The sequence below is a fragment of the Staurois parvus genome, unplaced genomic scaffold (genome assembly GCF_062004578.1).
Source record: "Staurois parvus isolate SC_StPar_1 unplaced genomic scaffold, SC_StPar_1.0 ptg000507l, whole genome shotgun sequence".
NCBI lineage: Eukaryota > Metazoa > Chordata > Amphibia > Anura > Ranidae > Staurois > Staurois parvus.
In genome coordinates, this window is record NW_028318303.1 from 134,003 (window position 1) to 157,696 (window position 23,694).

General features: G+C 42.0%; 1 protein-coding gene across 3 annotated transcripts in view; it reads right to left on the reverse strand.

Annotated features, from left to right (window-relative positions):
* Positions 1 to 1,829: 1,829 nt before the first annotated feature.
* ZNF638 (zinc finger protein 638) overlaps positions 1,830 to 23,694 on the reverse strand; it is a 230,963-nt gene continuing 209,098 nt past the window's right edge. For all 3 annotated transcript variants that reach the window (XM_089689979.1, XM_089689980.1, XM_089689981.1), the window contains 6 exons: positions 19,909 to 19,974; positions 17,638 to 18,535; positions 13,615 to 13,830; positions 10,444 to 10,551; positions 6,861 to 6,979; positions 1,830 to 2,610 (listed from right to left, as the gene is read on the reverse strand). In XM_089689979.1, the coding sequence (XP_089546105.1) occupies positions 2,554 to 2,610; positions 6,861 to 6,979; positions 10,444 to 10,551; positions 13,615 to 13,830; positions 17,638 to 18,535; positions 19,909 to 19,974 (1,464 nt within the window). In that variant the 3' untranslated portion in view covers positions 1,830 to 2,553. The remainder of the gene's footprint in view (positions 2,611 to 6,860; positions 6,980 to 10,443; positions 10,552 to 13,614; positions 13,831 to 17,637; positions 18,536 to 19,908; positions 19,975 to 23,694) is intronic.

Below are 23,694 nucleotides of genomic sequence, written 5' to 3' on the forward strand. Positions count from 1 at the left end.
ATGAATTACTATAGGGGGGATGAATTTTCAGTTTTAAAAATGTGGCTCTCAAAATAAATTTCAATCGTGGTTTTGGCGAGATTTGGCTCAGTTGAAAAAAAAGGTTGCCCACCACTGGTCTATCACATAAAATCCTAACAAAATACATTTGTTTTTGGCTGTAACATGACAAAATGTGGAAAATTTCAATGGGTATGAATACTTTTTCAAGGCACTGTATTGCTGATAGTCTAACCCAGTGCTTCTCAACCTTTTCCCAGTCAAGGCACCCTTCAAAATTTTGGAAAGCCTTGAGGCACCCCATTCCTCTTAAGATTGTATTTGGCTCCATCCAACTTCCCATCAACTCTGAACTGTCACATGTCCCAGAAGACTACAGGGAGGGAAGGGGGAAGGACAACTCCGTGGAAGTGGGTACCAGTCAAATTTGGGTACCCGCCCCTCCCCCCCTGCTTCCCAAAGGTTAACAGTCTCTGGTCATCTCCTGTACTATGTCCACAGTGGAAGGAAGAATGGAAGGCAGAATCAATGAATTAGCGGTTTGCTTGTACCAGTAGGCAGTTACTGTATACAATGGAAAGAAATATCAATGAATTAGCTGTTTGCTTGTACCAGTAGGCAGTTACTGTATACAATGGAAGGCAGAATCAATGAATTAGCTGTTTGCTTGTACCAGCAGGCAGTTATACAATGGAAGGATCAATGAATTAGCGGTTTGCTGGTACCAGCAGGCAGTTACTGTATACAATGGAAGGAAGGATCAATGAATTAGCGGTTTGCTTGTACCAGTAGGCAGTTACTGTATACAAGGGAAGGAAGGATCAATGAATTAGCGGTTTGCTTGTACCAGCAGGCAGTTATACAACAGAAGGAAGGATCAATGAATTAGCGGTTTGCTTGTACCAGCAGGCAGTTATACAACAGAAGGAAGGATCAATGATCTACCTAGAGAGCTCACCAGAGCCCTGGCAGTTCTTCATTGAGAACTACAAGCCGTCAACTGCAAAGGCTGTTGATACTTGTAATTCTCCAAGTCACAGAACCCTGCGAATGTATGACATGGATGGGTGGGCAGAGCCCTGCATTGACACATTTTTACAAATTGTGACAGCGGGTGCAGGGAGAGGATCCCCGGCTTGCTGTCACAACAGAGGATCAGAGGGTATGGAGGCCACTGCAATAGTAACAGGTTACATCCTGAATACGGGTGTAACATGTTATAAAAGGTGAACTTATCCTTTAAATGTAAAATGGTGTGTGAATATAGTGGGGACAATAGAGAGTGAGTGCCTCTGGAACACTGATGTGAATGTATAATTTAGTGTATGACTGTGGTGGGGACATTAGAGTGCAAGCTCCTTTGGTGTAAACCTGTGGTCTCCAAGCTGCGGTTCCTGGGATGGATGTGGTCCTTAGCTTGCGAACGATCAGGCACTATTCCACTAAAACCAATGATGGGACATTGTTTACTCCCACTAACCACCAAGCCTGAGGCATTACGTACCCTCACTGATGAGGGGCATGTTCTACTCCCACTTGCCACAGTCTGACCCCCCTAAAATCTGAGGGACAGTAAATTGGCCCTTTGTTTAGAAAGTCTGGAGACCCCTGGTGTGGACTGATGTTAAAGGTTCAAGGTCCTTTGTAGAGCACTGAAGAATATGCCAGATCTATGTATAAAATATTGGGGGACTGTGGTGGGAACACAAAGGGTAAACTCCCCCTGTGCAGAGACGGATGGGGGGCGGTTTCTATTTGAGTGCAGCAGCATGAGCTGGTGCTAAATTCACTTCAGCTCTGAAAGGAACCATAACACAAACACAAATCAGTTATTGTGATATCGTTTACGTTTTATTTACAAACACTTTCTATCTTTCATTTAGGAAAAAATATGCATTAGATATGCCAAGTTTCAATTGGCAAAACCAAGATAATACAATTCAAAAACAAAAAAATCCTTAACGATGGCACCCTGCTGTGCAATGAAATTGAGGCCTCTCTTTAATTATCGGTAAGCAAGTCCTCCTGCCTCAAAAAACAAAGCAAAAAACAAAAAAAAATCTTCACTTAAAAATGAACTGAAAAAAGAGCATTTGCCAACAAAGTAACTTTAAAATAACTGAGGACATCGCATATGAAGACAATGTCGCTGAAAACAAACAAGGCGGCTGTCCAATCCAGATGCACATATATAGCGGAAATGTGTATCCCGTAGTTGTCTTCCTTACACTAGTAGGCCTTTGGAATTCAAGGCAATGTGAGAATCAGGGGAGCTGTTGTGGGTGTAAACTGTGATCCAGGACCCCATACACTTCCCAAACCCAGTGACAAAATCATTGTCTGCACTGTAACATTAGTACAATGTAAAAGACTAGCAATAAAGATTTCATAAAAAACAACTATTACATTTATACCGGTCTACAGAGTGTACAACATAAACGTCTGTTTAAATAAGTGAACCTCTGAGAAATGGGAAAAAAATGTACACAATGATCCCTATAGTTCTACTTCACATCCCGGAGCTTGTAGAATTGTTGGGGAAGGTCAGTGATCTCACGTTCTGGGAGATTTCCCTTCTGTCGTCGTCGTCTCCTCCTTGGCCAAGTGTTTCTGGAAAGAAAAGGGCATTTATTATTGCTGCCTACACAGACCAGTCACAGAAATTCCAGTAAGTTTTGAAGAAAAAAAAAAAAAAAAGTAACATTTTGATTAAAGACTAAAAAGAATTACAAAATCAATCTTCCTGAATAAGAAATATTTGGCTAATGAATTATGAACCTCTTCCCGCCCGGCCTACGGCCGAATGGCAGCTGGCAAAAACACTCACCTTTCTGGGTGGACGCCATATGGAGTCCTTTTGGGCATGCAGTTTGCGCGCCTGCAGAGCCGCGATCTGTCACCGGCTGTACCTCGGATACGGCCGATGACAGATCTGAGTACCGAGCCGAGTTGCCGGTACCATGTGACCTGCTGTGACCGATCACAGCAGGTCACATGACAGTTGTATACAATGGATGGCTTCATTCATGCCATCCATTGTATACTAGTGTCTAGCTGTGAATGGTGAGAGCGATCATATGCACAAGCTGGGCCAATCACAGCCCAGCTGTGTCATGTGATTAGCTGTGGCCAAATCACAGCTAAGCACAAAAAAACCCCGATTGAATCGATGTCATTCAGGTAAATGCTTTCTTATAGCAAAGTAATTCTTTGCTATAAGCAAATTGTGTAAAAAAAAAAAAAAAAAAAATACTGATCACTTTCCCAAAGTAGTACAATGGTACTATGGTAACATTGTACTACTTTGGCTATAGTGAAATATGAAAAAAAAAAATCTTAAAAAAAGAAAACAATGTAATAAGAAAAGTAATAAAAAATTAAAAATAAAATTATATATAGTTTTTTCCCCATACTGTCACCAGTCAGTGTCCCTGATCACCGCCATGCCAGTTATATGACGACGCTGTACTGCACTGGTGACAGTATGTAAAAAAAAATAGTGGAAAATTATTATTTAAATTTTTTCATTTTCTGAAAAATGACAAACAAAATACAACTTCAAAAAACTCGCCATGCCTCTTATGAAGTACGTCGAACTGTCTACTTTGCAAAAAGGGGTCATTTGGGGGATATCTGTACTATTCTGACATTTGGGGGATATCTGTACTGTTCTGACATTTGGGGGATATCTGTACCGTCCTGACATTTGGGGATATCTGTACTATTCTGACATTTGGGGGATATCTGTACTGTTCTGACATTCTTGGACCTCAAGAAATTAGATTGGCCGTCAGTACTTCAGGACTGATCAATATTCAGATCTATACCATAGTTTGTGAACTCTATAACTTTCCTACAGACTAAAAAATACATCCTAATTTGGGTTATTTTCACCAAAGACATGTAGCAGAATACATCTCGGCCTAAATTTATGAAGAACAATTATTTGCAAACTTTTATAACAGAAAAAACATTTTTTTTCTTCAAAATTTTCGGTCTTTTTTTGTTAATTTAGCAAAAAAAAAAAAAAACCCCAGTGTTGATTAAATACCACCAAAAGAAAGCTCTAGTTGTGTAAAGAAAATGATAAAATTTTAGTTTGGGTACAGTGTTGTATGACCGCGCAATTGTCAGTGTGAGAGCGCTGAAACCTGAAAAATGGCCTGGGCAGGAAGGGGGTAAAAGTGCCCGGTATGGAAGAGGTTAAAGGGGAACCAATGTTCGCAATACTTACCTCTGCTTGAAGAGTCCGAGATCCCACACCAGCTTCTACCGGGTGTCGGGCTGTGGCCACCTTTATTGGCTGGCATAGGATGACCTCACTTCTACGCAGAAGTTCAGCCATCCCGGGACTGAGGATCTGTGCCGGAATGTAAACGGAGCTGCACATTCTAAAGACGACTGCGAGCGGCAGGAAGGTTTATTTACGGCAGAGAGGCGCTGAATGTCTTCTGCAATGACGGGATTACCTGCCTGCAGTTTTTAGTAATTAGAGACTTTAGTTCTGCTTTCAAGTCATAGTGAAGCCATGTGGTTGATTTTTTACTATGGGTAAGCGTCGAAGGCTACCTATAAGCTGGTTACAGCACAGATGCATTTGCACTTGAATCTGAATGGACTATGCTGTCCATTCACAGCTCTGTGCCGCAGCTCGGCCATTCACACAGCTGAACTCCGCAAACCCGAAAGGAAGACCAGTTGAAGATGGAAGCACCGGGACCCGTGGTGGGCTTAGTTTTTAGGTAGGTCTTACATAATTAGCTGGTAAACAATGAAAATAATTGGTATCTATGTATATATTTTACACAGAAAATCGGTTATGTATTGTGCTTTTTGCAATAAAATTCAGAAAAGTGTATTTTTCCCATAAAACCTGCATTTGAAAAACCACTGCACAAATGCCATGTGACATAAAAAATTGCAAAAGCAGCACATTTATTCTCTATGGCTGCTAATTAAAAAAAAATATATAGAATGTTGGGGGGTTCTAAGTATATTTTTAGCAAAAAAAAAAAATGATTGCTATACATGAACAAAGTGCCAGAAATAGCCTGGTCTTTAACCACTTCACTGCACCCCCCTTCCTGTCCAGGCCAATTTTCAGCTTTCAGCGCTATCACACTTTGAATGACAATTGCGCGGTCATGCAACACTGTACCCATATGAATTTTTTAGCATTTTTTGGAGATAGATAAAACTTTATTTTCGTAGTATTTATTCACCACTGAGATATTTATTTTTTTGCTATATAAAGTCCAAACATTTTGGAAAAAAAAAAAAGTTTTTCTTATAAAACTTTGCAAATAAATGATCTTTCTTCATAAATCTTGGCCAAAATGTATTCTGCTATATTTTTAGTAAAAACAAAAATAGCACAAATTAGTTTATAACCAAAAATTATGATTTGTCAAATTATTTTTACATTATTATTTTTTTTTAAATAATTTTTTTAACATACCGTCACCCTAGCAGTCCAGTGTCATCATAGTGACACTATATTTGTGGGGGTTAAGAAGAATTTTTTTTTTTTAAAAACACACACACATTGCTTTTTTACACCCATAAAGGCTGTAATAGCAATCATTTCTCCTCTCTGGCTGCATTCTTCCAGCAATTGAGAAATACTGAGAGAGCTGTGATTGGTCACAGCTTGTCACATGGTACAAGGCTGTTGTGAATAGCCTTGTACCATGTGATCCTTCACAGATTTCACACGTAGTAAGCAATGATGTCAGGAAGTGATATCTTGCTTGCTACTATTCATGTGATCACTGATTGGCCAATCAGTGATCACATGATTGACACCTCACACAGAGGTGCCACCTTCCCCTGCACTGCTCCCGTCCGGCTGTTTATGCACATGGGTCGGACGGAAAGTGGATAAAGGAGACGTACAGCCAATGCTCTTTTGGCTGTACTTCAGTGACCCATTTTCAGCTGACAGCCAGCTGAAGTCACTCAGCTGGTTCAAGCTGGGGAAAGATCTCGGACTTCAAAGTTGGGATCCACCCTGGAGTGTGGAGCAGCACTTGGATCAGCCTCTCAGCGAGCCACTGAGAGCCTGAGCCAGCCACTCCCCTCGCCCCTTCTAAGTCCAGCGCTCCAATCGCTACCAGTCATGATAATTCAGCGATCATGTGATCGCTGAGTTCTCACACTTTGAGCCGGTGGGGGACAGATGCAGCATCAGGTCGATACTGCATCCACCTATGTAAGTAACTGGGCAAAAAAAAAAATAAATAAATCCTACTTCTCATTTCAAGTGGTTCTATAAAGGCTCAAGGTTTTTTACCTTCATACATTATATGCATGAAGGTAAAAAACCTGTTTGTAGCAGCCACCCCCCCCCCCCACTTATCTGAGCCCCATCCCGATCCAGCGATGTCCATGAGAGCCTCGGTTCTCTTAGGACTCTCACTCCTGATTGGCTGTGGAAGCCATTGCCTCCCACTACTGTCAAATACATCCAGTGAGCCAATCTGGAGATGGAGGGGATGGGGCCAAGGTAACATTCTGTGTGTGAATGGACACGCAGGGCCAAGCTTTTGAGCCGATGAGAAGGGAGGGAAGAGAGAGAGCCTCTGCTCTTGTCCACATTGCTGGACTGGGCTCAGGTAAATATATGGGGGAGCCACATGCCAAAGGTTTTTACCTTCATGCATAGAATGTGTTAAGGTAAAAAACCTTCAGCCCTTAGAAGCATTTTAATGAGGTCTTACCTCTGCAATCCAAAATCTACTTTCCGTTTAAATGGACTCAATGCAATAATTACAATACCTAGGAGATGGCAAAACGTGACTACATACCACCACCTAGTGGCTAAAATGCATACAAACGCTTTCAAAACACAATTTCAGTACCTGCACTGCCTGGTAATGGCGCAGGCTCTTGCAGTGTTTCAGCTTCGATGCATCATCCATGTAAAAGAGCGAACACAGCTCACAGAAAAATCCAGTCTTCGGAACAAGAAATTCTAGTCCTGAAAAAAAGAAAAAAATGTAGCTTTTGAAAGACATTTAAGACAGGCTGTACAGTGTAGAGATGCAAATGTGATGATGCAGCTAATGAGAAACACCACGTGCTGAAACTACAAGCAGAACTAAACCCTCCTATCCTTGTCAGCCAATGAAGCTGCCATCATAGCATCTGATCTGCAAGTGCCATGATGTTGCACGTGATCAGTTCTTACACCGGCCATTTGATGGTTTGACAGTCTGGTGGACAGCACAAACGTAAACAGGACAGTTATCATTCCCCTCAACCACTCCCTCCAGAGGATTTACCCCCTTCAGGGGTGTGGGAATTTTGGAAAAAAATACTTGTCCAGGGACTAAATTGGTGTCCCAATCTACTTGTCCTGATAAAAAAAAAAATTTTTTTTTTTTTTACAAAAACTGTATTTAAAATCGGAGGTGCTTTATGGAATGTCTGGGGCTTTTAAAAACAAAAAGGGTCTTTATGGCAACTTAAACGTTTAATATTTTTAACATTGTGCTGTATATCTCCTCCTCCCCTCCCTGCCTGTCTATAGCATGGGGACTAGCATGGAGGGGAGAGACCTTGCAGTGTAATGAGCCCCGATTGGCTGCTCCTCAGGAAAGGGAAGTGTCAGGCTTATCCTTTATCCCTTTCGCTGCCAAAGCCGTTTTTGCACACGTTTAAAAAAAAAAAAAAAAAAAAAAATTTTTAACCCCTTGTCTACCGGGCACTTGTACCCCCTTTCCTGTCCAATTTTCAGCTTTCAGCACTGTCGCACTTTGAATGACAATTGCGCGGTCATGCAACACTGTACACATGACATTATCATTTTTTTTACACAAAGAGCTTTCTTTCGGTGGCAGTGGCCAGCGGCGAGGTTTTTTCGGCACCTGTAAAATCGGTGCTTTTTTTTTTCATTTTAGCCAATGGCAAAAAGGGGTGTTTTTAGTTGAAATGCTTCGGCCATCGAAATTTCGGCGCATCCCTATAAAATATATCCAATAAAATCAAATTTCATCATAAATTTAGGCCAAAATGGATTCTGCTACATGTCTTTGGTAAAAAAACAAAAAAACAAACAAAAAACAACCAACCCAATAAATCTATAATAATTGGTTTGTGTGAAGATTATCACGTCTACAATCAAAGGGATATATATTTGAAAATTGATCATTTCTGATGTATTGATGGCTGATCTCATTTTTTTGAGGCACTAAAACATCAGGGCAGTCTGGGGCATATAGTAGGAGGCATGGTGAGTTTTTTGAAGCTGTAATTTTTTTTTTTTTTAAATAAAATATACGGTCACTAGCACAGTACACCAAATCACTGGAGGGGCACTGAATGGTGACAGAATGTTAAAAAAAAAAAAAAAAAAATTTATTCCATCTTTTTAAACTTTTTTTTTTTTTTTTTTAAACTGTTAACTGATAAAAGGGTGTGTAAATTAAGAATAAAATTGTAAAAAAATGTAAGTGTCACCATAGTAACACTACTACTCAGAGGAGGTGATCATGGATTTTTTTTTTTTTTTTTTACCACTTTGCTGTTACAATGCAGATCATTGTAACAACAAAATGTTCAACTGTCATGAATGGGTTAACAAATCATGGCAGCTGTGATCACTAGTGATCTGTGATTGGCTACAGCTAATCACATGGGACAGAGTGCTGTGACTGACCCCCATATATTTCAAATGGGAAAGTCTGAAAAACCCTGAAAATTAGTGTTTTTCAAGCCTAAACAACCATATCCTCCTAGTAACTACCTTTCCATTTATGTGAAAATGCAATCTAAACCCTGTTGCTGGCGAGTACTAGAGAAAGATTGCCATGCTGCACTGATTTGCATCACCTGACTTGAACACGTGGGCTCAATCCTGAAAGGTTTCTCCCTGCACTCTTCTTAAGTTAACCACTTCCCGTCCGGACATTGTATATAAACGGCCGGACGGTGGCAGTGCAGGGTCGGGTGGCTGTTTATAAACGACCTCACCGCACCCTGCTTGCGCGCGCTCCCTGGGAGAGCGCAGCACCGCAATCCGGTGTCCGCTGTGTCCTCCAGACACAGTGGAACACCGATCGTCAGACGGGACCTCTGTGCGAGGTCCCGATCACGTGATCACTGATTGGCCAATCAATGATCACATGCAGAGTAGTAAGCAAGATGTCACATCTGACATCATTGCTTGCTATGTGTGAAATCTGTGAATGATCAGAGGTCACATGGTACAAGGCTATTCACAACAGCCTTGTACCATGTGACAAGCTGTGACCAATCACAGCTCATTCAGTAGTTCTCAATGACTGCAAGAATGCAGCTAGAGAGAAGGAGAAATGATTGCTTTTACAGCCTTTATGGGTGTAAAAGCAATCAGTGTGTATAAAAAAAAATTTTCATCACAATGGTGACACTGTACTGCTAAGGTGACAAGTATGTAAAAAAAAAAAAAATCTAAAGAAAAAAGTGTTTAAAAATTATAATTTTTGGTTATAAACTAATTTTTCTTTACTAAAAAGATAATTGAATACATTTTGGCCAAGATTTATGATGAAATACTCTATTTGCAAAATCTTATAAGAAAAATACTTTTTTTTTTTCAAAATTTTTGGACATTTTCATTTACATAGCAAAAAAAATTAAAATCCCAGTGGTGAGTAAATACCACAAAAAATAAAGTTTTATCTGTCTCAAAAAAATGCTAAAAAAATCATATAGGTACAGTGTTGCATGATCGCGCAATTGTCATTCAAAGTGTGATAGCGCTGAAAGCTGAAATTGGCCTGGACAGGAAGGGGGTAAAAGTGTCCGGACTGAGAAGAAAAAAAACCCACTCATCTCTGGGTGATCTATGTACATTGCAAGGGTTTTAACAAATGTTGCAGATTCCTACCTTTTGTTATTCTGAAGAAATAGCGGTTTAGTTTGTCTGGGTCCATGTGCAGAGTGAATCTGTATGGAGTGAGTTTCTAATTATCAGATGCTGTACTTGCAGGGCTCTTAATAGGAAAGTGGCAGGGTCTGCATCCCTTTAGGAGCATCTTATAAAAAATGACAGCTTTGTTGAAGTAGATGCCCAAAATCTGACATGAACCTTAGTGCAGACTTCTGTGAAATCAGAAAGCCAATTGCACAAGCAGGAAATGACATTTCTGGGAGGCGTTCTGTATATAGAAGGCCTCCACTTAGCCATATTGCATTTTACAGAACATTACAGTGCAGCAGAATGAAAAAGGAAATTTTTAATAGCATTCAATTACAATAGGATGTGTTTAGCAATTGTATACGCTATATTTTTTGAATTTGCTATTCCCCCCACCCCAATGAAAGTGGAGTTACCCTTTGAATTCCAGTTTTGTTAATACAGATTCTAATGAAAAGCCATAGTGGTGCTAAAGATCACAAAATTGTCAAGATGATCTGCTGATCTATGATTGGGTGATCCTGCAATGTGCGCAAACTCACCCACGGGCACCGAAGCATTAAATGGGCTTAATTTTGTCTTCCCTGGGGAAGGAGATTCCACTTTTGTTTTCTTTGCCGGGGTTCCAGTAGTTTTAGGCGTACTTGAACCTGAAATAAAAAACACGAGAGGATGGAGTTAATTTATGTTGCGATACAGTGATAGTACCACTTATTTTGACTTTTTCCTGCTGAGAGACAGCAACAGTTGCTACACCAGCTCCATCTGGATGTTGGGATAGTACAATTTGCTAAACCAGCCATAACATCGCTGAATAAAGGGGGCGACGCTTCACAGCAGGGTGCATAAAAATCGACGATAAAAGCCTTTTTTTTTATTATTTAAACGGGATATTTTTTATTTTTATCAAATTTATTTTAATAAAATGCTTTTGGAGTAAAATCTATCTAAAGATAGTTTTCTATTTAAGATACATTATTTAAGTATATTCAGCATGAAATGGAGTGTAGTTGTGTAGCATACGGCTGTATATTCTGCAATATTTACATTTTTGGTCATTTAATGAATCCAAGCTCTGTGAGCTGCAGGTAACATGCACTGCATTGATGTATTCACACAATGTCACAGTAACCATGAGGAAAAAACAAGAAATAAAAGAATTTGAGTCGTTCAACTATGTGTGATTAACCTAAAATCGCTTCTGATATCGCTGTACTACTGACCTGACAGCTTATTATTCTACAAAGGAAATCTTCTTTTGGTTTGCAAATATTAAAGATTCTAACTACCTCATTCCTCACATTTAAAGAGCACCTGTCATTTTAGATCCATTATGACAGTGCCTGTTAGCGGGCATCCACTCTCCTGCTGCCGCCACGTCCCTCACCTTGTGTCCCTGCCGCATCACCAGCCATCCCATTAAAGTGAATGGGACTGTCGGTGAGACAACAGCGGGTCAGAGGAGCCGCCGCTGTGGGACAGAGATCACGGTTGCTCTTTAAAAATTATGATTTCAATTGAGCCTTTTCACTAGTGATTTAAATCAAATCCACCCTGCTTCAGTGTCTTCACCCGCACTGACATCAACCCTGAACCAGCTCTTGGTCCACCCCTAAGGACAATTCATTTCCAGAGAGGTAACCCTGATCTCCAAATCCCTTTAATTCAAGACAAGTAACAAAAAGGAATCCATTCGGTGCCACAGTATGCCTTCTACAAAACCCTGGAGAACATGCCCAAAAGTCGTCCTCAAAAGTCACTAGTAGTATAATTTTTGCTTATAAAGGTGAAGAGCAATGTATGCATTTAACTTCTTGGTGCCGAGTGGCCACACATTTGCGTGCAATTAAGAAAAACATATGTGCTGAGAGCGTGTGCCCTGCACGCTCCCAGCACACATGTCCGGTACTTAGGGAAAGGTTCCGATCTTCTCTTTCGATCGGGACCTTTCCGGATTATGTGACAGCGTGTCACATGACCCTAAACCCTGCCCAGCCTCCTGGCTTCTGAAACCCGTAAAGGGCCGTGAGGCGCTGGCGCAAAGGGGTTAATACCTCCCCTTCTCCCCCAAAGATTAAAGTGCTACTAAATCCAGAAGAGTAAAATCAGTCTGTATATACAGTAAAGCATGCTTGCCATTTTCAATGTGGAACCTAAGGGGTTAAATCCCATCTTCTCTGATCCTCCCCTTCTTCCATTGTCCCCAATCTATCAGCTGATAGTACAGAGCTCTGGGAGTCAGTTTAGCGTGTACTGCTATTTTTTTTTTTCTTCAGGAGGGTGCATGTGATCAGCACAGGGCCAATCATCACTGTCCAGAAAGAGGGTCAGGGGTTAGGCAGCCTCATAAGACAGTCAGATAAGAATGAAAACTCCTCCAAGTTTTAACCAGTGCTCTGCTGGACACTGATAGAAGTCACAAGACTGCTCTAACTGCTGCTGAGAAAAGGTATTTAGCAGTTTATATTTACTAAAATAATTGTATTTCCATGTTGTGTGTACTGTGGGAGAGCGGATATAGTGAATGCGGGGGTCCGGGGAGAGCGGATATAGTGAATGCGGGGGTCCGGGGAGAGCGGATATAGTGAATGCGGGGGTCCGGGGAGAGCGGATATAGTGAATGCGGGGGTCCGGGGAGAGCGGATATAGTGAATGCGGGGGTCCGGGGAGAGCGGATATAGTGAATGCGGGGGTCCGGGGAGAGCGGATATAGTGAATGCGGGGGTCCGGGGAGAGCGGATATAGTGAATGCGGGGGTCCGGGGAGAGCGGATATAGTGAATGCGGGGGTCCGGGGAGAGCGGATATAGTGAATGCGGGGGTCCGGGGAGAGCGGATATAGTGAATGCGGGGGTCCGGGGAGAGCGGATATAGTGAATGCGGGGGTCCGGGGAGAGCGGATATAGTGAATGCGGGGTCCGGAGAGAGCGGATATAGTGAATGCGGGGTCCGGAGAGAGCGGATATAGTGAATGCGGGGTCCGGAGAGAGCGGATATAGTGAATGCGGGGTCCGGAGAGAGCGGATATAGTGAATGCGGGGTCCGGAGAGACCAAATATAGTGAATGCAGGGTCCTGAGAGACCAGATATAGTGAATGCAGGGTCCTGAGAGACCCTGGACCCCCTTTCAAGAGCCCTGAGCGTTTTATTAAAACACATCCCCGGCACCCCTACAGATGTGCACTGCTCTTTCCTGCTGAAGAATATAGCCGTGTAACCTGCTGATCAGTTTGTGTTAATTGAGTTTGAATCCATTGAGATTTTTCACTCACTCTCCTGTGAAACCAATACAAGAAATGGGACAGAGTGGTCTTCACCAGGAAAGGAAATTAAAATACTGCCAGAAGCTCTGCCCCTTCCTAACTCTACTAAACATGCTTGTTCTCGTTTTGATGTGTTCCTGTTAGAGACCTTTCGCCTAATTCCTTGTAGTGAGGGAAATAGTTCTCTTAAGAATTATAACATGGCAATAAAAGCCTGAAAGAGGCTCTAATCCTCTGCACCATAATAAACAAATCAGGCTGCAGCTTGGCTTTACACTGTGTCGGGGGGTTAGCTTGCCGACAGCTTAAATAGTGTGGAAGTGCTGCCAGGCCCTGCTTTCTATATGTCTGTATGATCTCTGAAATGTATTTATAAAAGGGCAAGGGAAACCAGAATATATACAGATTATCTACTCCTCTTCTCCACGACATATATTCACACATCACCTACCAGCTGCAGGTTTATCCGGGGTGGTAACAGCGCTACCCCCTGCTTTGCCCTGATCAGCGCCTTTAGCTGCAGGTTTGGTCTTAGTCGGGGTCTTCTTGGGCTCACTAATACTGGAATCAGTAGACGTCTGCAGTGATGTGTCCTTTGCATCATCAGCGGATTCAGATAAAGGACGTTTTCTGGGTCTGCCTCTTCGTCCAGCTGGCGGTTTGGATTCTATTAAGATAAAAGCATGGGTCTGAATGCTGCATAAACATTGGCTTTTCTGTACCTACAGCAAATGTTGACTGCAAATCCGAGCTGAACGGAAATCGATAAAGAGTGCAATGCTTTCAACCCTTTCCCTGCTAGGCCGCTAACTCCTGCCTTTCAGTAGGAAGCAATCAGGCAGCTGTGTTGCTGCCTGATTGCTTCCACGGCCACCTGCATGTCTCACTAAAGAGAACCTGTCACCTACAAATTATCACATAGGGGACACAAAGTCCCGTATGTGATAAGAAAAAAAAAAAAAAAAAGTATTTTTTCTACAAAAAAAAAAAAAAAAACAGTTCCTCACGCACATGACACTCTCCACCTAAAAAATGTTGAGTGCCCTCCCCCCATGCTTGTACGAATGTAAACGAACACGTCAGACTGCCTACATGTGAAAAAGTCGATTGCAATACACATACATATGGCTGCGCATGTTGGAGAGCAATAAATCCAGTACAAGACCTCCTCCTTAATGCTAAACTTGTGACCTGTAGGGGCTTTTGAAGCATCGCCTATAGAAAATATGGGGTACTGAAGTTTTTCACCATTTCATAGGCCCACACAAATTTAAGGTTTGGCATGTTGAGTGTCTATTTACTCAGCGCAACATCATCTTTTATATTTTACTAAAATCCGGGTAACTTATTGCATCCATTTGCCCTAAAATTGACTTTAGTGTGTTTTTTTTTTACAGAAATAGTGCACTTCAGAGACCTCTGCGGTAATATCTTGTGACATAAATTGCAACTACCACTATTTTATTCTCCAGGGTCTTCGCTTTTAGAAAATATGTTTTGGGGGTTTTGTGTAATCTTAAGGCCTAAAATTATTTTTTTAACCACAAGCCTACAGGGCACTTATACCCCCTTCCTGCCCAGGCCAATTTCCAGCTTTCAGCGCTGTCACACTTTGAATGACAATTGTGCGGTCATGCAACACTGTACCCATATGAAATTTTTATCATTTTGTGACAGATAGAGCTTTATTTTGGTGGCATTTAATCACCTCTGGGTTTTTCATTTTTTCTTAAACCAAAAACCACTGAAAATTTTGAAAAAAAAAAAAAAGGTTTTCTTAGTTTATGTTTTAACATTTTGTAAATAAGTTATTTTTCTCCTTCACTGATGTGAGCTAATGAGGCTGTAGTGATGGCACTGATGGACACTGATAGGTGGCACTGATGGGCATTGACAGGCATCACTGATGGGCACTGAAAGGCAGCACTTATATGGCACTGATAGGCGGCACTGATAGGCAGCTAAGATGGGCACTATGTGGCATGGATGGGCACTGGCTGGTGGCATGGATAAGCACTGACAGCTGGCACTGATGGACACTGACAGGTGGCACTGCTGGGGCTACACAGATCATCAGTGCTCTGATGATCAGTGTACATGTCCCCTCCGAGGAATGCCGATTACCGGCTCTCCTCTTCCCTGTCAGCATGACAGCTCATGAGGAGAGAAATGCTGACTAACCAGCATTTCCCTGTTTACATGTGATCAGCTGTGATTGGACACAGCTGATCACATGACTGAGCCAACATCTTCGACTCTTTCCATTGATCGGTGATCTGCTGTGTCCGAGGGACACAGCGCCCCGCCGATCGCTGCGCACTCCCGGAGCCGCGCATGTGCGGTTAGAATGGGAGGACACAGAACGAGAGAAACGCCTCGTGCCCGTCATTGTACTATATGGCGGGCAGAAGGCAGTTAAACGTGTGCAAAATAGGCTCTGTCAGCAAAAGGGTTAAACATTTGAACCCCAGGACAATTCTGACAACGCTCACATACATGTAAAAAATCTGCATATTTTTGCTAAAAAATTAAAAGAAACCTAAGCATTATGTATATATTTTTAAAAAGCAGAGACCCCGGAGATTAATATGGTGGTTGATGCACAATATCACTTTCTTTTGTATCGCAGATAAATTTAACCGCTTAAGGACCGCCCTATAGCAGATATACTGCTACAGGGAGGCACCTGTGTGCAGGATACGTCATTCTGCATTTCCGGGTAGGGAGCGCGCGAGCCCTATCTGTGCGAATGTCAATCACCAGGTCCCAGACCTTAATGACCCGCTGGTGCCTGGTGATTAACGAGCATCTCCGATGGGGAGGAAGATTGCTTTATTTATAAACAATCTTCCTCCCTATCAGCTGGAGCACACTACTGGAGATGGCTGTGCACAGTATAGCCATCCCGATCAGTGTGCTTACAGCGAAGAACACCCCCCCTAGTAAAACACTCCCAGCACACAGTTAACCCTTTGATCGTCCACATTAACCCTTTCCTGCTCAGTGTCATTAGAAGTGCCAGTGCTTTTTATTATCACTGATCACTGTATTGGTGTCACTGGGGTGTTAGTGACATCAAGTTAGTCCCCCAACCCCCCCAGTGTCAGAATGTTTGCCGCAGTGCCACTAAAAGTCACTGATCACTGCCATTACTAGTAGGTGAAAAAAAAAGAAAAAAAAACATCCCATTGTCTATACCGCCATTTGTAAACACTATAACTTTCACATAAACCAATTAATTTACACGTATTGGGGGCTTTTTTTTAGCAAACACACGGAGCAGAATACAGTTTGGCCTAAATTTATGACAAAATTTGATTTTTTTTTAATGAACATGTTTAATAGCAAAAAGTCCAAAATATTGTTTTTTCTCAAAATTGTTGGTCTTATTTTGCTTATAGCGCAGAAAAAAAAAAAATATATATATATATATATATATATATATAAAAAAAAAAAAAAAAACAAAAACACACAGGAGATCAAATACCACCAAAAAAAGCTCCATTCATGGGAAGAAAAAAAACCCATAAAGTTAATTTGGCTGCAGCATTGCATAACCGCGCAACTGTTAAAATAACGCAGCGCCGTAACGCAAAAAAAGGCCTGGTCATGAAGGGGGGGGGGGGGTAAATCCTCAGGAGGGCAAGTGGTTAATTACAGTACTAAGAAGTTGTAATAATTGTAATCAGTGTGTGAAGGTTCTAAAGCACACGTGAGAAAAATCTATATGACTGGCTCCATGTACAGATACGACCAATATGTTTAACCACTTGAAGACCAAGTTTTTTTTCTAGCACTTTTTGTTTACATGTAACAATCAGTATGTTTTGCTAGGAAACATCTTACAACCCCCAAATATTATATATTTATATTAAAGCAGAGGCAGTCGAGAATAAATTGGTGGGTTTTGCAATTTTTTTTTATATCACACGATACTTGTGCAGCGGTTTTTCAAACAAAATGTTTTGGGAAATACCCATTTTTGAAATTTAATGCAAAAAAACTAAACACAATACAAAACACAAATTGTTTGGTAAGATATTAAAGATGAGGTTGCACCAAGTGAATAGATACCAAACATGTCATGTTTTAAAATTGGGCATGCCCGTGCAACTGCGACAAACATAAATTTTACTATTTAGGAAACACCTTTACAGGTCACCATTTTAGATTTATAGAAGAGGTCTGGTGCTAGAATTACTTTCAATGATTTGATTTTTAAGGCGATGCCTCATCACATTTATTGCAGTCACAAGGAATAAACATCCGTTGTGATAGCAATAGGCATGTGACAGCTAGTTAGCCATTCTGATTGCTTTTACAAGAAAGCCGACCATTGGTACGGGGAAAAATGGTACCCGTACGTCGCTGAAATGGTTAATCTACAAGGTACACTACTAAGCACTAACAAATATGAAGAACTGCAAAAAAAAAAAAAAAAAGTACAGTTTCTATTCAACACGTTAAAACTAACCTGGCGGTGAAAATTTAGGACTTGTTTTACTTTTGGGTTGTATCGATATACTTGACGGTTTGGGCTGGGACTCCTCCACAGCTTCCTTTTTAACCTCTATATCTTCCTCCTCTTCACCAATTTCATCCACTGTTAAGAATTGGTGTTCTATATCACCTAGGAAATCATCCTCCTCCTCCTCCTCCTCATCTGCCTTCACCTCATCCAGGGTGAGAAGAGGCTGTTCTGCCTGGCTCTCTTGGTCTGGCTCTTGGGGATGGACATCTGGGGCTTCTGGATCTTCCTTTTTTTCTGGGTTTGCACTCCTGTTCTCTTTGTTCTCTGTCTCCTGTGTTAAACATTTATCTGGATTGGATGTCTCAGAATGTGAGGTCTGTTCCTCATCTTCGCCGCTGATCTCGTCGAGAGTCAGGAGCTGCTCTTTGTCGAGGATGGTTGAAGAGACCCTCGGTACAGCAGGACCGTTTGCCTCCTCATCATCACTAACTTCATCTAATGTCATCAACGTGCTTGACTCCTCTGTGTTCGGAGGAGGGCAGTCTTCTTCATTGACTTTGTCTATTGCATGTGCTTGGTCTTCGGCGTGCACTTCATCTACTGTCATTAGGGATGAGGCTACCTCATTTTGGGCACCTTCTGGGGAAGTTGTGTTATCCTCCTCATCGCCAACCTCATCCAAAGTGACAAAAGAAAGCTCCTGAGCTTCTCCGCCTGCCTCCTTGGGCTTCTTAGTGTCTGAAGTAGGAGGATAATCTTCCTTTCTCTTTCCTCCTCTCTTGGTGGCACCAGTTTGAGATGGCTTCTCTTCATCCTCCTTCTGTTTTTCTGTATGTTCTTCTACAATCTCATCCACTGTAACAAACTCATCCAGATTGAAAGGGAAAGAATCTGCTCCTTCCTATGAAAGACACAAAACGAAAAACAACAATTGTTGTTAATAGGCACTTGACATCAAATTAAAGCGGAACGTCACTCTCTCAATCAACATGGACTACCGATATTTTTAATACTTATGCTAGCACTAGTAAATAGATAGGAAAGTATATCAAATTTACTTGTTTTAGCTTTTTTTTTTTTTTACACATTTCTTCAGTTACTTTTGGGTTTCTTGCCTAGGCAAAGGATGTCATACATCCCAGGAGTCTTTAAGAGGGGAGGAAAGGTTCTCAGCTCAACCAATGCCTGCGCTAAGGGCAGGTGGATTTCAGGAAGTAAATGCTACATGAATCATCTGCCCTTACTCAAGATGGCCACTGCCAGAAAAGCATTTCTGGCAGTGGCCATCTTGAGTAAAGGTGGTTTTCAAAATTCTCAGCAAAATGAAGCATGGAGACATGGATGGATGAATTTCCTATGAATATTAACAATTAATTATTAGCATTTTTGGTTTGTGGCGCTCAGATGCAGTGCAGTTCACCTTTGAGACACATGGGCAGTGGGAAACAAATGAAATTCCAAGAATTTATAATGTTGCACTTTGTGATTATCCCACCCAGCGCAAAATTTAAAATTGATGGAATACGGCTATTTTTCTTGAGCTCTGCACGGCCAGTTATTACCCAGGACTGAGGCTTCCCAGGTAATTTTTCACAATGTTAAGCCAGCCATACACTGATTGAAATTCAGACTGATCTGCAAGGACTGGCTGAACTTCAATCCATGTATGGGCAGACTGACTGTACACAATTTGATCCATTAAACGACTTTGATACAATCAACCTGTTGGATTTTTCTGCATGCGATTACTGCCAGCAGCTATAGCCACTAACAGTAATCATTGTATTTTGCCAGCCAGGAAGTCTTTGAGCTGCCCCCCTCCGGTAGAATGCAATAGTGCTGTGGGTGGGATTATCCCATTAACCTCTTCACGCCGGCCGTACACAAATGTGCGACCTCCTGGCGTCTGGGCCTAGATGCCGAGCGGCCACACATTTGCGTTCTATTAAAAAAGGACACATGCGCGTTCCCAGCACATGTCCGGTACTCACGTAAAGGTCCCGATCTCCTCTTTCGATCAGGACCTTTCCCGATCATGTGACCGCTGTGACGGCACATCATGGCGCTCACATGACCCTAAACCCCGCCCCGCCTCCCGGAACCCTTAAAGGGCTGGGAGGCGCCGGCGTGAAGGGGTTAACACAGTCAGTGTTGGGGGAACCTAGTGATTTTCTTTCATTCTACCTGTGCTAGAACAAGCCAACTATAAAAAAAAATAAATACAAATTGTAATGGAATGGTCCAAAATAAAAGCTGCTCAGACGCAAGTCTCACCTCTTTTGATCTTTGTCCCCGATTCTTTCGAGTGGAGTTTCGTACCCACCTTCCCATTGACGAATTCTGCACAAAAAAGGAATTGTATGTCAAAAATGCAGAAAAAAATATTCCTGTTATTTTAAAAACATATAAAAAGACCCGTGGCCAAGATTTTATGGCTTTCATCAGCTTGCCATCCAATTTGCAGTATGTGTAAGGCCAGTCCAATACAAGAAATGTGTATGGAGGTCCGTACAGGTCTGCTTGTCAGTTTTTCATGCCTGATCAGACTGTCCATTCACCTCTATGGACCATTTACAACCACCTGCCTCCACACTGCTTAATAAATAAATAAATAAAAAAAGGGTTGGGGATCTGTTTCCCCTATGTGGTTCGGATCCGAGGGCAGTTGGGTGTAAATGAACAGAGGAGTCCATTTACTCATGGTCAACCATAGAGCAGAGTGGCCACTGTCCATGGCCGTCCTGCATAAACTGAATAGACACGGACCTGCCATCCATTCACTCTGCTCACAGGGGATCGGCGGACAGATCCCATGTTGATCAAAACAGTCTGCCCTGTGTGCAAGGCGCCTAACACTTTTGAATGGGGGGTTCAGTAGAGGCAGTCCACATATTGTCTCGAAACAGGTCCCCTTTAACAGAATGATAACAAGCTATTTAGATAATATCACCACTGCTGCTCACCAGTATTACCACTGAATTTAACATTCTTACAAGTGATATAAGGGACTTTGTAAAAGTAGTAAAGGATAATATGAACTGTGGTTTATCTTTGGCAATGATATGACCAATGCGTTTCTGGTATAGCTGAAATCCAATTATCCTGGCTGCATACGAAAAAAGGTTTATGCCAACGACACCTGCTGTTCCTAAAGGGAATCTGCTACTAGAGTTTCAGGCTGTATTCCAATTCTGGTGATGTGTGATGAAGAAGGTCCCTTTTTGCACAAAAATATAAGTCCTCTACAGAGATTCAGATTTCCAGTCTCCAAAATTACACATATGTGAAAAAGCATTTCAATGTATAGAATAAGACAACTGTCAAGCAAACTACACCAAGACAAATTAGGTACATTGTACTCCTCAGATGCCTTTTACTGTCAGAGTAAATGGTGCTGACTGCACTGTCTGGGATACACCTGCATCCACTGATGCCTACAGACATACCGAGCACTATCTCGATGTGTTACAACAAGCTACAATACATTTCAAACTGTTGTGCTAATATAACCAAAAATACACAGCATTTCAACTCTTCCTGAATATGTCTAGTTTAAACCAGTGTTTCTTTACGATTTTTCAGTCAAGGCACCCTTTGAAATTATGGACAGTCTTGAGGCACCCCATTCTAAAATGTAAATAACTTCATATAGTTTTATATAAAGCAGCAACATTAGGGACACCAAACATTAGAGGTGATGTATTCTTCCAAAGCAAATACACTTTTGCAGACTGGTACTGACTAGTATTCCAGTGTTTCTCTTCTCCCTCAATTTTTCTCCATCACTGAGCTAAGATGACCCCAGCATGGATGGAAAGGGACAGAGCAGGGTCAAAGTAGGATGCTGTGCAGGCAACTGACATCCTCCTTATCAACTGATGTGATTGGTTGTCAGGACGTCAGCGATTAGAAGGTGGTAATGGTGCACGATGAAAACCTGTGGCTTTGTGTAACAGGCAGGTTTGTTCCACCCGCTGGCTCGTATACAAGTTTTGGGCACTTTGTAGACATTTTGCCAAGGCACCCTGGGTGAGAGAGGCTGGTTTACATCATTTAATATGCACTGTTTATACTGCAAGGATGGGAGAGAAAAAAAATAAGCTGACAACTTACCTAACTATATGGCATTCCACTTGCATTCTTCATAAAGTAAAAAAAAAAATCCAGCTGGGAGTATGCGCGCCTATTAAAGGGGAACTCACAAATAATATGGGCAGTACAGTGGCTAAATGGTTAGCACTTCCACCTGGCAGTACTAGAGTCATTGGTTCGAATACCAGCGACGGCACCTCCTGCCTGGATTTTGAATGTTCTCCCTGTGCCTGCGTGGGTCTCCTCCAGGTACTCCAGTTTCCTCCCACACTCCAAAGACATGCTGGTAGGTTAACTGGATCCTGTCTGAATTGGCCCTAGTATGTGTATGTATGAATGTGAATTAGGGACCTTAGATTGTACGCCCCTGGAGGGTTAGGGACTGATGTGAATGTACAATATATAGGTGTAAAGCACTGCGTAAATTGACTACGCTATATAAGTACCTGAAATAAATAAGTAAGGTCCTCCAAAGGAATAAACCGTTAACGCTCGGTTCACACCAGCCCGCATGCTGTGGGCCGCTTGCAGGTGCAGGAATCGCAACTGGTCCCGCATCCGCAACCACCCACAGCTGAATTGTGCTGCTGTTGCAAGATGCACGGTGCTGCCATTCATTCTGGGAATCGCAGGGAAACCGTATTGTCAAAAAGACCATGCGGTTTCCCTGAGGCCGCATTCTCAGAAGGTGCATGCATCTTTTTTCCTGCAGGATACACAGCACAACAGCCCATACAAATGAATGGGCTGCCATGACCAAGGAAACACAGGCCGCCTGGCCCACAATAGTGTGTACCGAGGGTAAAGGTTTTAAAGCTGAGCCCACTACTGGATAAACTGGTAATCTATTAGCTACTAGGAGTTCAGTATTAAGTCATCAGCATCAATTTGGGAGGAATAATCCTTTTTGGCGGCTTGCTCTCACACTCAAGTAGCAGAGACAATAAAACGACATCAGTTGATTCCAATATTTATAATCGATTAGCATTGTTTGCAATGCCAGGATATTCTGCGGTCTGCTTTCCCCTCGGCCAGAGTGTGATCATGAACAAGGATTGTTCAGCAGATAAGGGAGATATCAGAAGGAAGGTTTCTTTGTCCATCACCCACAAGGAGAAGGTGTGTTCATATTTCACCGAAAGCAGAAAAAACAAATGTAAGGGCTCATTCACACGTGTGTTGATTACTGAAGAATGAAGCAACGCTAATTAATGAGCCTATAGCATTTATGAAATTTTTGAAGCGTTGAAAAAGCATCAAGATTGCTTGTAAAATGCCCATGAAATTTTTTTTTTTTTCTAGTGGGAGGTGCTCAAGAGCCGATTCACACATGGGGTGTGAATTGAAGGTCAGGTTTCACAGCTGATACAATAACTTGACCAGTTCAGGTCCGGTTTACATCAGGTTCAGAACAGGATCAGCTCAGGATTTTATCCTGTTCACACAAGTCAGGTTTAGAAACGGTTCTCATAGAAGTCAATAGCCTGTAATCTGCACCTGAACCGGACCGCACTGCTCAGAAATTGGACATGACTTTTTAAAACTGCACCAGACACATATGAACAGGCACCATAGAAAGCAATGATTTTTTCACGTCATGCGGATTGGATGCGATTCAAACCGGATCCAATCCGCATATATTCAAACCGGCATTAAAGGAGAAGTAGAGGAAATAATCTACTTTGGAGGCATGGTTAGGTTGTGGTGTGACAGCAGGCATTTTTGTAATTTCTCTGCAAGATAGATTTGTATACTTTGATCTGACACATGGCTTGGTCCAGTTCAAGAGGATCATGGACATATTGTCACAGTCACTTGCTGGCACCGACACTTTGCTGACACAAAAAGCTTTACCACTGGCAATAATGCTCATCGCTTCTGCCTGTCTCTGTCAGTATTGCTGTCTGGCTCTATGCTTTTGCCTATAAATTGGTGTCACCACACAGATGTTATGTACAAACAGGAAGT